We start from the raw sequence: 14138 nt of genomic DNA, 5'->3' as shown, positions 1-14138 counted from the left end.
AAGCAGTCTGAACAGTTTATGGCTGGGGTGACTGGAGTCCTTGATGATCCTCCCCGCTTTCCTCAGGCAGCGCTTCCTGTAGATGTCTTGGAGGGAGGGAAGCTCACCTCCAATTATCCGTTCAGAGCACCGCACTACTCTCCAGAGAGTAGTGCGGTGCTGTTGCCGTACCAGGTGGTGATGCATCCAGTGAGGATGCTCTCAATGGCACAGCGATAGAAGGTCCTCAGGATGCGGGGGCTCATGCCGAATCTTTTCAGTCTCCTGAGAAAGAAGAGGCGCTGCTGCGCCTTCTTCACTGTTTTGTTTGTGTGTACTGACCACATAAGATCCTCAGCCAGATGTACCTCAAGGAACCGGAAGCTGCTCACTCTCTCCACAGCAGCGCCGTTGATGGTGATGGGGGTGTGTACTTCTCTGCACCTCCGGAAGTCCACTATCAACTCCTTTGTCTTTGCGACGTTGAGGGTGAGATGGTTGTCTTGACACCAGTGGGTCAGGGCGCTGACCTCCTCCCTGTAGGCCGTCTCATCACCGTTGGTGATAAGACCCACCACTGTAGTGTCGTCCGCAAACTTCACAATGATGTTAGAGTTTCTAGTGGCCGTGCAGGTGTAGAGTGAGTACAGGAGAGGGCTCAGTACACACCCCTGTGGAGCACCAGTGTTCAGTGTGATGGGGGATGAGGTGATGCTGCCCAGTTTAGCCAAAAGTGATGTAAAGGCTAATATTTTGAGGTGTGTAGGAGTAGTTAGACCAGTATTAACTGGAAGCCCAAAAATAGCCAAAAAAGGGTTCATTCTGACCTGGGTCCCAAGAGTCTTGGAAAGAATAACTAAATAATGGCTCCAGAAGTCATGGAGTCTTGGGCACAGAAAGAACATGTGACTCAGGTCACATGGGGTGGCATGACATCTCTCACACTGATCCACCACTTGTGGGTAGATCTCGGACACGCGAGATTTCGAATAGTAAACCCTGTACAATACCTTGAATAAGTTGTAACCTAGCACCAGTGTTGGGACTAACGCGTTACTTAATAACGCGTTACAGTAACTACGTTATTATTGTGGTAACGAGCACGGTAACTAGTTATTATGCCAAAACCAGGAACGCGTTACTCGTTACTGGGATTTAAATAGGCTCGTTATTCTTTACTTCGTGTGGTGGCTATCGCGGAGCTTCCACAGATTCAATAACATTAGCAAGTGGTGGAGGCCAGCAGGTGGATGAAGGAAAAGGGAGGCAAGAGGAGAGACCCGAAGTGGCCGCTGGTCCGAGAGTGTCAGGTGAACTGAACTTCAGGTAAGAAGTTATGACCTGCAGTCTATCTGAGTCAGATATGAACCAAGTTTAGGTGGAGTTTATTTTCGTTGTGCTGACTTTTTCGTACTGCGTACTAGCTAGCATGATGGAGTTTCTATACAGCTGGGTGGGTGCTATGTTACTGATGTTGAACTTTATTTTGTTCATAAGGTTAATTATTAGAGTTGCCAACTGTCCCGTAAAAAACTGAATCGTCTGGTATTCAGAGAAAATATTACGCGTTTCGTATTGAGGTGAAAAGGAACAGTTTGTCCCGGACGTCAGCTACAACAAAAAAGACACAAAGCTGGAGTTATTCTGTGTTTACGCTGCACAGCTGCCTCTTCTTCTCTCATCCTCTCACCCTCCCTCTCCTGTTTCTACTTCAATCACAAAACTGATCAGTGATCAGCTGATCGGCTTTTCTCTCTTGTTTATTTATCGCCCACTTTGCGCCAGAAAGAGGAAACCAGAGGATGTCGCAGTAAACAACAGCAGCACGTTTAAGCTTGATCAGCTGATGTTAGAATTTATTTAATATTACGTTCTAGTATCAGCTGATGTTTGCTGGAGCCAGGGCCGTAAAAGCTGCTGGTCATGATATCGGTTTGGTTATCTGGTGAGAGGGAAACATGAAGATGAAACCAGGAGATGTCCTTACTGAATCATCACAGCCGAACAGGTGATGGAGAAACAGGTTTACCTTTTAGGTGACATGAATGAGTTGAAGGGAAGTTATGAACTGTTTCTGAGAGACAAATAACACCAGGATCCTTTTCTAAGTAGCTGACAGCTGGTAACTGTGCAGGGGCGGATCTAGCAAAGTTTTGTCAGGGGCCCAGGTAGGGCATTAACAGGGAGAGGGGGGCACAAGGAAATACTTTTCTTTCTTATTCTCATTTAAAATGTCTAGCTTTTAAAAAAATAATTATCTGAGTCTTACAACAAACAATTGATAGATTGATACATATATACCATCAGAACAGTGTACATCACTGTCACAACAGTGTTTGTTTTCATTCAAAGTCTTTATGATTTTTCCTATAATGATGGGCCGTAGTCAAATTCCCCGGGACGATTTTTTTTTTTGTCCCAGTCCAGCCCCGTATACAGTTCATCTGCAGTCTGGTGTTACCTACATCTTCCTATTCAGAAGGCAGAATTTCCGAGTTCTGAGTACAATCGAAAGCACTACGACTGCAGTTTTTGTGTTGGATGTAAAAAGCAGGCTAGAATCATGCGGCGGTCAACGACGGTCCAGGCGTGGGATTTCTCTCGTGGAAATGTGCACATTATTTTTTTCCTTTCTATTGGTAAGTGGCACAGTGCACTTCTGGCAATAAGCAAGCTAGAAGACTGGCAAAGTTATGGAAGCAACACATTAATAAGAGAATTCTGAGTAAAACCAAAGTTACTTTCCCTAGTAACTAGTTACTCTGAAAGTAATGAGTAACTTGAAGTAACTGAGTTACTTTTGATAGAAGTAACTAGTAATGTAACTAAGTTACTAATTTAAAGTAACTTACCCAACACTGCCTAGCACAGGACGTACTATAACAGACATTGGATACTGCTTTCTCCCACTGCTGATCCAAAAAGATTATTCCTAACTCCCACTCCAAGCCCTCCTAATAATAACCACCAAATGGACATCTAAATCCATGAGTTGTTTATATATTACAGATATAATTCATTTCTTATTGGGCTTAAGGGACAATTATTCCTCCCACGGTTGGACATCTGGAAGCTTGGATGCTGTGCCTAAAAATAATGAAATAGATGGGCAGCCGAAAGATTTGTTTCTGAACAGAGGTCTTTAAGTTAAGAAAGTGCCATCTTTAAAAAGATATTTAAAGGTGTTAATACTATTATGTTTCCACTGTACATAAGTGCCATTGATAAGAAAAGGGGTAAATAGGTGGTTCTGTGTGATGGGCATGTGTACTGATGCAAAGACGTACTTAAAATGACTCCTGTATTGTGACCAAATCCAGTACCACAGTAGTGATGTGCGATACCACTGATTTCCTTTCCGATCCAATACCAAGTAAAATTCAGGGTGGTATCGACGTTACTGATCCGATACCGATACTTTGTACAAAAACGTATTTTATTTATTGTATCTTTTATTGTATCTCAAATTATAGCGTCATAATGATTACAGGATATCAGATTACTTGTTCTTATCACTTAATAATGCAGAATTCATCATATAGAAATAAAAAAACTGAAGTTGTGCGCAATTTGAACATGTTGCCTGTCTGCAGCACTAAAGGACTCCGCGAGAGACGTACGGTTGGACCGTTGGAAAGGATATTTGAACCTTAACAGACGTCATATTCTGTGATATGATTTACCCTGAGGTGTTTGACGAGGTTAGTGGTGTGGTGTTACGCCCCAGTCTAGGGGTACAGGAACGCAACATAAGTTTGAAAAGACTGCCCCGCCCTGGTCCCCAAAACCATACACAGAGGGAAACCAATTCCTTAGTGAATCGTGTTTTATTATCTACACTGCAAAAATGAAGCTCCAGGGTGAACAAAGGCCAAAATAACAAACAAAACAAGCTAAGTCAGGAGGAGGTGCTATCTAAAACCCTATGTGAAATCAAACATCAAACAAAAGACAAGCGCTACACCTAACTCCCTAACTGAAATAAACAGGAGAAAACAGTGCAAGGAAAAACAATACGGCAGCTCACCCCTTCTGTTGCAGTGCTATTTACAATGTGCTATGTACAATGAAAGCTAATATACACACTATATACAAAACTCAGAAAAGCCGCACAAATCACAAGCACAAAAATCTCAAGTTTTGAAGGCCAGGGTCAGGTCTGCTGCTGCTGTCAGTGGCTGCCCCGGGACAACTGCTGGTGAGGGATTTGAAGAAGATCACATGGCCAGGGGACCAATCAGCAGCCGTCAGCTCATCCACTCCGGGACCTGCAAAGACTTAAAGGCACAGACAACAACAGCCACCAAAACAGATTATGGACAGGGCCATAACAGTGGCCACAACACCTCACTTTCTTGCCACATGTATCACAAACCACGTCTCGGCTGTTTGTGGAGGTAAAATACGTCCACACATGACTCCATTCACGCTCAGCCATTGTTGTGAGTGCCATGCCAAGGGGCTGCAACACATTTATACAGCCATATTTCGCATATGACTATGAAAGGCAGAAGAGGAAGTAGTTCCTTCCAATGTAGACAATCCAAATGATATAGTTTCTTTCCACTGTGTTCCTGTTAATGATAAACTACAAATTTACCCTAAATTACTAAAATATCGATATTTTAATATGAGAATTGATTCAAGAACATAAATGACTGGTATCGGAGGAATCGATATTTCAGTATCGATCCGCACATCACTATACCACAGATTTTTGGGGTTTTTTTTGTGAAATGAGAGGGGTTGAGTGGTAGTGGTTAGCACTTTTGACTTTCAGCAAGAAGGTCCTTGGTTGAAATCCAGCGTGTTGCGTTTTCGTCCTTGTTTGTATTGCTTCTATCCAGATACTCCAGCTTTCTCTCTCGTGCCAAAGACATCCAGTTAGTGTAGTTGGGTTAATTGGTGATTTTAAGTTGCCCATAGGTGGCTATCTCTCTTTGCTAATCCTGCTATAGAATGATGATCTTTCCAGGATGCACCTTTCCTGCCACCCAATGAAGCTGGGATAGGCTCCAGTCAACCTGCAAACCTGAACTGAATATTTATTATACTATTAGAAGGATTTCATTAAATATTTTAAATGGATTAGTTGGTGTTTTACATGCTAGTTTTCTAGTTAAGAGTTTTACGTGTTGATTTTAGCTTTCATTAGTGCAATCTCACAATAATAACAGTAAAAGCTTCAAAATACTTCACAGCTGCATGATTGGTTGACTGGATTTGTAGAAAGATACACTTGTGGTCATAAGGTACATACGCTCATCATGGACATGAATACCATGGGCTTTGATCTTTAGTGTCTTAAAAAAAAAGAATCGTGGTCAAGTTTGAATTTATTTTGGATTCTTCTACACAGTCAAAAGTACAGATGCATAGGTGAAATGTAGGCATGAACTCAAATCTTTTAATAAGTGGTTCTGAATGAGCTGCACGGTCTTTTAAAATTGCACCACACATCAAAACTGGAACGGATGAAGAAGGTTAACATTCCCCAAAATCTGAGGACTATGCTTAAAAGCAGGGTCTGTATAAAGCCAACCAATTTAGCCAACTACTTTTTGACTACCAAAAATGCCTGTTAAGGTGGTAATTGCTAATGGACATTTACCCAAATATTAGTCCTGGTGTATTTGTACTTGTATCTCTGTGTGTGTTATTATTATTATTATGTGTCTGGTTGTTATTATGAAAAATTCACCTCTTAACAACCAGGAATGCTGCAAACATGTGAAAGTAATCAAATTTGCTTCTGGAACATGCAGAGAATGACACATTCCTGAAGTTTGGCTCAAAATGCAGGATAACTTGTAGTTCTTTACATACTGAAAAACTGCAAGTATTAAACATTCCCCCATTAGTAAATCAATCAGATCAAGATGAGGATCAGATGGAGATAAAAAGGTCATCAAGGAACAAGAGAAAGAGACAATTTTTCCAGTTATCACACAGAATTGTCTTTTGGTAAAAGAAAACTGTATAAAAAGAAGATGGCAAAAAGGAAAGTGAAAGGTTCATGCCTTTGTATGTTTCAGGTGTCTCCTCTGCTTTTCACACACCTGATTTTCCCAGTAGTTACATCTCATTTTTCTTGGTTAACAATTTTTCTCCTAATAGAGCTCACACTGCCAAATGTTTTCTCCATCTGACAGCTGTTGTCTCTAGAGTCAAATAAAGCACTCACTTTTCAAGCGTCACAGTGGACTTTGTTGTTACATATTATAAACAGACACACATTATATTAACATGGACCCACTCCAAGGGCGTAGATTTGGTATGAACGGAAGGGACATGTCCCCACCAATATCCAGCGATTATTCAAATGTCCCCACCAATAATTTGATCTCTCCGAGTAAAGAAAAACAAATCCGATAAAAAGAAAAAAAAACGATCCGTCAACGTCTCATTCACACAGCGAGTTAAATAAGAAAGAGTTAAATTACGTTCTCTACTGGAGTCCTACCTCATGTGACAAATATGGCCAATGTGATTGGCTGTGCCTTTCAGGGAGCTCTGTTTAGTTTTAGCAGCTGCAAGCCTGCGCTGCGAGGACCTGCAAGGAGGAGAGGAGGATGGCAGCAAAAAGGAAGAACCTGGATATAAAAAGTATTTCGGAAACTAACTGCACAACAGGCAGCACTATTAGTTATCTCAGTCTCCCAGAGTAGCATTTCTAATTTTGATTGAAACTGTCAGAGAAAACGGCAGCCTCGAGCAAGCCAGGATACTAGTTTACAGAGCCTGTTAAAATTATATGTCTAACACAGTGGTTCTTAACCTGGGTTCGATCGAACCCTAGGGGTTCGGTGAGTCGGTCTCAGGGGTTCGGCAGAGCCTCCACTGCGGAGGTCGCAGAGGTCCAGCCACGCCCGAATTATCGTGTAAATTTGTGATGACATGCCCCCTTCTGGCCATCACTGGCTGCAGACGATCATGCTACACTGCTTGGCCAATCAGGGCTGCGGGGAATGTAGCGCGCGCAGTAGTCAACATGTGAATGTCGTGGTAGTACTTCGCGTGATTTTTTTTTTAACATTTTAATCCATACTAACTATGTCGGGCAAAAAAAGAAAGTGGTTGGACGAATATGTACAATATGGATTTACATGTATCACGGAACGTGATGGGAGTGAGCATCCTATCTGCATGATTTGCAACGCCAAGTTGAGCAACTCTAGTCTCGCACCGGCAAAACTAAAGGAACACTTCTTGAAGCTGCATGGAGACGGGGAATACAAGAACACAACACTTGCTGAATTCAAGGTGAAGAGAGCCAGATTCGATGAAAGGCCCACTCTGCCTGCTCTTGGATTTGTACCCGTTAACAAACCGATCCTCACAGCATCGTACGAAGTTGCTTACCTGATCGCAAAGCAGGGCAAGCCACACACCATTGGTGAAACACTCGTGAAACCAGCCGCGTTAAAGATGGCAAATCTGATACTTGGAACAGCGGCCGAAGGTAAATTATCACAAATTCCTCTTTCAAATGACACAGTCAGCGACAGAATAGAAGACATGAGTAAAGACATCTTGGCTCAAGTAGTCGCCGATCTGATTTCAAGCCCGGCAAAATTCAGCCTTCAGCTCGATGAGAGCACAGACGTTGCTAATCTAAGCCAGCTTACTGTTTTTGTGCGCTATGTGAAAGATGACATGATAAAAGAAGATTTTTTATTTTGTAAGCCTCTTACAACAACAACTAAGGCAGCCGATGTGAAGAAGCTTGTGGATGACTTCTTCGAAGACAACAATCTTTCATGGGACATGGTTTCTGCAGTTTGTACAGACGGAGCTCCCGTCATGCTGGGAAGAAACTCTGGTTTTGGTGCGCTAGTAAAAGCCGATGCACCACACATCATTGTGACTCATTGTATTTTGCACAGGCATGCATTGGTAACAAAAACCTTGCCTCCAAAAATGGCAGAAGTATTAAAAACAGTGGTGGAATGTGTGAACTATGTGCGAAATAGTGCTCTGAGGCACCGCATCTTCAGTGAGCTGTGTAAAGAAATGGGCTCTGAATTCGAGGTACTTCTGTACCATTCTAATGTTCGGTGGTTATCCCGGGGACAGGTGCTGAATCGTGTTTTTGCCATCCGTGTGGAATTAGCCCTGTTTTTGCAAGAGCACCAACACTGTCATGCAGATTGCTTCAAAAATCCTGAGTTCATTCTCATTTTAGCGTACATGGCTGATATATTCGCAGCTCTCAATCATCTCAATCAGCAGATGCAGGGTGGTGGAGTCAATATCATAGAAGCGGAAGAACACCTGAAGGCTTTTCAAAAAAAGCTAACGTTATGGAAACGACGAACAGAGAACAACAACTTTGCAAACTTCCCCCTTCTGGACAACTGTGTAAGTAAGGTCGAAGATGTGTCTGGAATCGGAGATGTTTCTGTATCCACGGAACTGAAGCAAACAATTGCAACGCACTTAGATGAGCTTGCAAAGTCTCTCGACAGATATTTCCCTACAAGAGAGTCATATCCAGCATGGGTGAGACAGCCGTTCACGTTTGCTGTTGAGACAGCAGATGTCAATGATGAATACCTTGACGAAATCATTGAAATTCAGCAGAGCCAGGTTCAACAGCAACTCTTCAGAACAACAACACTCTCAACGTTTTGGTGTCGACAAATGGACAAGTATCCAATTATTGCTAAGAAAGCCCTGGATTTTTTTATACCATTTGTTACAACATATCTTTGCGAGCAATCCTTTTCGACGATGCTGGACATAAAAACGAAGAAAAGGAACAGACTTTTCTGTGAAAATGACATGAGACTGGCACTTGCCAAGGTGAAGCCACGCATATCTGAACTGGTCTCTCAAAGGCAACAGCAGAAGTCACACTGATTTGCAGGTATGTAATTTGTTGTAAGTTCATGCATTGTGTTGGTTTTGTTCTTTGAACAAGGTGATGTTCATGTACGGCTCATTTTGTGCACCAGTAAAAAAACATATCTATGTCTTGAATTTGAAAAAAAAAAAAAAATTTCACTAAAGAGGGGTTCGGTGAATGCGCATATGAAACTGGTGGGGTTCGGTACCTCCAACAAGGTTAAGAACCACTGGTCTAACATTAAAATGTTGGTGACACAATAATTTCTTCCTAATGGCACTGACATATTTATAGGGTTCATTTTTGAGGCAAAATATCATGAGGTAGTCATGCTTTTGCAAATATTCCACCTTGGAGTGCAGTTTGCACAAATTGTTTTAAAAATGCACTCACCCTACAAACATTACTGATGAGTCAAGATCTGCACAAATTGACAGAAACACTGAAGCAGCTACACATTTTATTCTTATTGTCATGTATGTCCTATTTGTCAGGTGATAGAGAGTAATGGTGATACAAGAATCACAGGTGACATTGGATGATGACTTGGTGGTTCATTACTGTATTTGAAGCACATGTGTGACTGCATGTATGTGGAATGTCTCACTGTTATTCATCAGCTGACAGAGGCAGCTCTGCCATGTTGTAGCTCGGACAGAGGTGAAGAGGCGAGGTCACAGGTGACTGACTGAAGATTTGGTGCTATAGATTAACTAGTATTTATTATCATGACAATTGTTAGGCTGCTGATGTAAATTGATTCATTAGTGTATATTTGACAAAGAATCTGAATTGACATGTCTCACTTTTTATATGGCACGAATCCATGTTTTATTTTATCAGGTAGCAATATGTCCTAGTGCAGTCAGAGGGGAAGAGCTAGGGCCAAAGGTGAGGCACATCAAGCACAGAATAATAATTTTAATCTGAGGATAAAACGCATGTACTGAGCCTGAAAGAAGCTTCAGTGCTCTCAGAAGACTAAAAAGATCGCTAAGGTCCACCAGGAGAGACTGGACAGTATAGATGTAAAACAAATATGCCAGCAGTTTATCTCAGTTAACGAGAGGAGAAAGCATGTGTTCGGCTCCTTCACATAGTGGACATTGAGTTGTTGTGTAGGGCACCAGTAGTCCATGTCTGTTGCTGTAACAGTAGTTCATGTTTAGAATAAAAAATCCCAGCTCACTGATTTGATAGGGGCAATAGTGTAGTGTGCCTAAAATGTTGCATAATTTTGCTAAGAGATCTTTTACTTTGTGGTCATCTTAGATGAGCAGTTTTATGGACAAAAACCACCAGGTCATTCAGTGTTCCCTTAGTGCTAATGTGTTAGAGATGTTGGTGTACTATAACTGAACTAATGTTGTTAAGTCCTTAAAGTCATTTTCTTTTATTGTCATGACTGTATTTGAAGCTATTTTTATGTTTGTATGATACCTGATTTGTGTGGAATATGGCTGAAGTAAACTAAAGCCTAAAATACTTAGTCAGTCATTTGTTTTTATAGTAATTTAACATTATATAATTCACATATAAAACTATGAACTGCAATTTTAAATGGTTTAAAAGCATGCAGAATAGCATATGTAGGCAAGTATATTTCTCCTTTTTTTAATCAAGAAGCAAAGACAGAAAGGAAAAAAAGAAACAGGGCAGGGTTCAGTGGTTGAATCATCCGTCCCCACCAATGCCAAAACCAAATCTACGCCCTTGACCCACTCCAAGATAAGGTCAAGATACAAGAAGGGAGAACATTCTGATACTTTCCCAGAAACACAGAGGACATTTGAAGGCTACAACTTAACAAAGTTTTAAAAAACCTATGATCCAGCTTTATGCTGCAGTCGGTAATGTGTGCAGCATAAGGCTGGTCATAGTTTGTTTGTTCTTTAAGTTAGTTTACTAAATACAGCCAAGACTAATTTAGTAAGAACACAAGGGTCTTTTGGTTCAGACCAGCCCGTGGTCATCAGGACTTGGCTCCATCCAACCTGGAAATTATCAAAGCATTTTGGAATACTAAGTTTTTTTTCTGGAAGGTATACGTACTAGGGAAATTGCACTAACAACCAGGAACAATGCTAAAAATTAAAATTGGCCCTTGATCTTCAGGCAGTACTGCATAAAAACCAGGTTTCTGTCATGAAAACTATGGGATGGGTAGTGGAGCACTTCTAGAAATCCTTGTCTGTGAACACAGGTCACAAATTCAGGTTAAAGCCCTGTCTCTCTGCAAAGGAGAAGCCACATATGAACAAGAACCAGAAACATCACCATCTTCATTGAGCACAAGCTCTTTTAAAATGGACTGAGGCAAAGTGGGCAACTGATCTGTGATCAGACATTTCTATTTCTATCCTTAACCACCATGAGGAAGTCAAAAGTGAAACACGTATGTGACGCTGGTGCAGAGAAATGTGTCGTGAAAGTCTTAAAAGACAAATTGAAGTATGCTAACTGTGTCTTACTCAGAGGTTGTGTTAAAATGCTGTACAGTTTAGTGCAGGCTAAACAAGTTAGCTTTCTGTACTGTGGTGAAGTCTGCAATATGACTGAAGTATGTGCTGAGAAAAACTGCCAAGAAAGTGTATGGTGTGGTGGTGGAATAAAAAATACAGGAAAATATTCGAAGGGAGAGGTTATTTATATCTGCTAAATTGAGTATGAAACCCACTGAATTGTGATAAATAAATTATCATTTGGGAAAAAATATACCTCAAACATGCACTATGAAAAATCTCTGAACCTTTTTGTCTTGCCGGTCATGTCTATAACTTTAAGCTGCCCTAAAGTGCTTTGGAGGCAGACACATTTATATTCCAGGTCTCCAAAAAAAAACCCAGATTCAAAATCAATGAAAAGCTGGAAGGCGTGTTTTGTTGGGTTAACTGAGTATTTGGGAAAGTAAACCCTGGGTCATTTAGTGGTAACTGAAATGTGTTTGCAAATTGCTGATGTTTTATCTCATAACTCACAACACACGTCTCTCCTCTACATAAGCTTTATACGTTAAAAGTAGGGGTGGGTTTTTATAATCGATTTATCGATTAAAATCGATTCTGGCTTGGATAACGTAAAATCGATTCATTAAAATCCTGAATCGATTTTTTAATATAAATTTATTTTGCCCGAAATGCCAGAATCTCTGGTGAAATCTCACAAAATTTCAACAACCACCAAACAGCTAAGACAGTAAATGAGAGCAGGTACACGGATTCTGCACATAGACTTAAACACACAGCGCGACCCGCGAATCAGAATCAGTTAGATGTCGCCTTTCTCACAGTCGGGGCTGAAAGCCGACAGCTCGCTGATTCTGATCTGTCGGCGGGTCCGTGCTTTGTGTTCACGCCCTTTATGCGCTGATTCTAAAGCTGTTAGTTTGATCTCTCTCCAAACAATATTGACCGAACCAGCAGCAAAAGAAGATCCAAACTACGCTTCACATAAACATCGTCATGAATTCACTCTGACTTTTACTGTTTTGCTTCCACCATTATGCACAGCACTCTCTCTTTCTCTCTCTCTCTCTCTCTGTACTTCAAGAACAGTTTCCCGTCTAAAAATCTGTTTTCTGCGTTATTCGCTTGCTTGCTACGCACAAGTCTACCATAGTTTACAGCGCTGTCGGCCGCTGTTTTTTTCCCCCTTTTACATTCTTCTGAAAAGAAAACCTCATTTCTGCTGTTCAATACTGAACAAATTTAAACTTTTTAAAATTATTCAAAATGCAAAACGCTTAGCCGTGTCTCTAATAAAACCGCTGTAACGTCAGAGGTGATGTTCATATGTTGATTAATGGTTTTCTTTCGTTTTTGATGTACTGCAGAATATTTTTTATAAAATCCCAGGCCAGGAAAATCACCTTCATGTTTTTCTGTGTTTTATCTTCAGCTACTTTGACACAAAGGCATCTGCTGTGACGCTTACACCTGTGATAAAGTCTTGCGTGTGTCAGCTTCCTTTTTATTGATACAAAAATATGTAAATGTACTGATCTGAATTATAATATTTCTGACTGTCAAAATTTCCCAGATTTAAATCGAATCGAATTAAATCGAATTGTGGATCGAATCGATTCGGGGCCTTGTGAATCGGAATTGAATCGATTCTAGAAATCAGTGACGATACCTATGGGCAGAAATCTGTGCCATCAGAAACTGAATTTGAATAAGTTCAATTTGAATTGCTTACAATCTGAATTGTAACTTGAATAAATGCTTTTGAAAAATGAATTTGAATTAGTCTAATTTGAAATTGAATTTATGCTTTGAAAATGATCATCACTAAAATGAAATTTAATTTTATATTTTGAAAATGAATTGATTTGCTTTGAAACTGCATTTTATCCTTTAAAAATTCAGCTCTCGAATAATTTCAGTTTCACTTCTCACCATTCAGTTTCAGTTCTACAATTCAATTTCAGTTCCAAAATTCAGTTTTTTGGAACTTACATCCACATCCACATTATATCACTTCAAACAGAGGTGATCCAGTAATGCTGCACTAATGAATTAGACTAACTATTCACTTTAGCTAAAGTTATTAAGTTAGCTAAAGAGTTGGGATGCTGTGTAAGACATAAATGAAGCTAAAATACAAAGGTTTGGGCACCGTTTTGCATGTTTCCCTACTGTAGGGGTCTCTGCAAGCATACAGAGGGGGTACTCTGAGAGGGTACAAGATGACAACTCTGGAATTCTACTAGAAACAGTCGATCATATTTGTTTGTCAAAGCTGAATTCAGGGCAAACTACGCTAAATTAGCGTTTTTAGCTAACAGCTACAATAAGCATAAAAGTTACTGCACGGCTATCATTTGTTAACATGACGCTTGTTCTTATACATGTAATACATTTATTACCAACCTGAGAGTTTATCCGCTGGTCATTCGACATGACGAATGACTTCTGAAGTCTTAATTCAGCTCAAGACGCTGTAGATTCCCGTCAGTAACACTTTCGGTCCGCTAGTAAAACGTAGTTCTATTAATCTGCGCTTGAACCGGAATCGGATGTAAGTTCCAAAAAACTGAATTTTGGAACTGAAATTGAATTGTAGAACTGAAACTGAATGGTGAGAAGTGAAACTGAAATTATTCGAGAGCTGAATTTTTAAAGGATAAAATGCCGTTTCAAAGCAAATCAATTCATTTTCAAAATATAAAATTCAATTTCAATTTAGTGATGATCATTTTCAAACCATAAATTCAATTTCAAATTAGACTAATTCAAATTCAGTTTTCAAAAGCATTTATTCAAGTTACAATTCAGATTCAATCGGAGCAATTCAAATTCAAATTGAACTT

General features: G+C 40.3%; 2 protein-coding genes across 2 annotated transcripts in view; one reads left to right on the top strand and one right to left on the bottom strand.

Moving 5' to 3' along the window:
• trak1a (trafficking protein, kinesin binding 1a) overlaps window positions 1-14138 on the bottom strand; it is a 346028-nt gene that overhangs the window by 161402 nt on the left and 170488 nt on the right. The window lies entirely within an intron of this gene.
• LOC146658703 (protein FAM200C-like) lies at window positions 7126-8841 on the top strand. Its single transcript, XM_085424157.1, has one exon. It carries the CDS (start codon window positions 7126-7128, stop codon window positions 8839-8841), a length of 1716 nt encoding a protein of 571 aa, XP_085280283.1.

Source organism: Rhamphochromis longiceps, linkage group LG11 (genome assembly GCF_057381845.1).
Source record: "Rhamphochromis longiceps isolate RC_006_pf linkage group LG11, R_longiceps_female_GT1.1, whole genome shotgun sequence".
Lineage (NCBI taxonomy): Eukaryota > Metazoa > Chordata > Actinopteri > Cichliformes > Cichlidae > Rhamphochromis > Rhamphochromis longiceps.
This window is presented reverse-complemented; position numbering and strand designations above follow the sequence as displayed.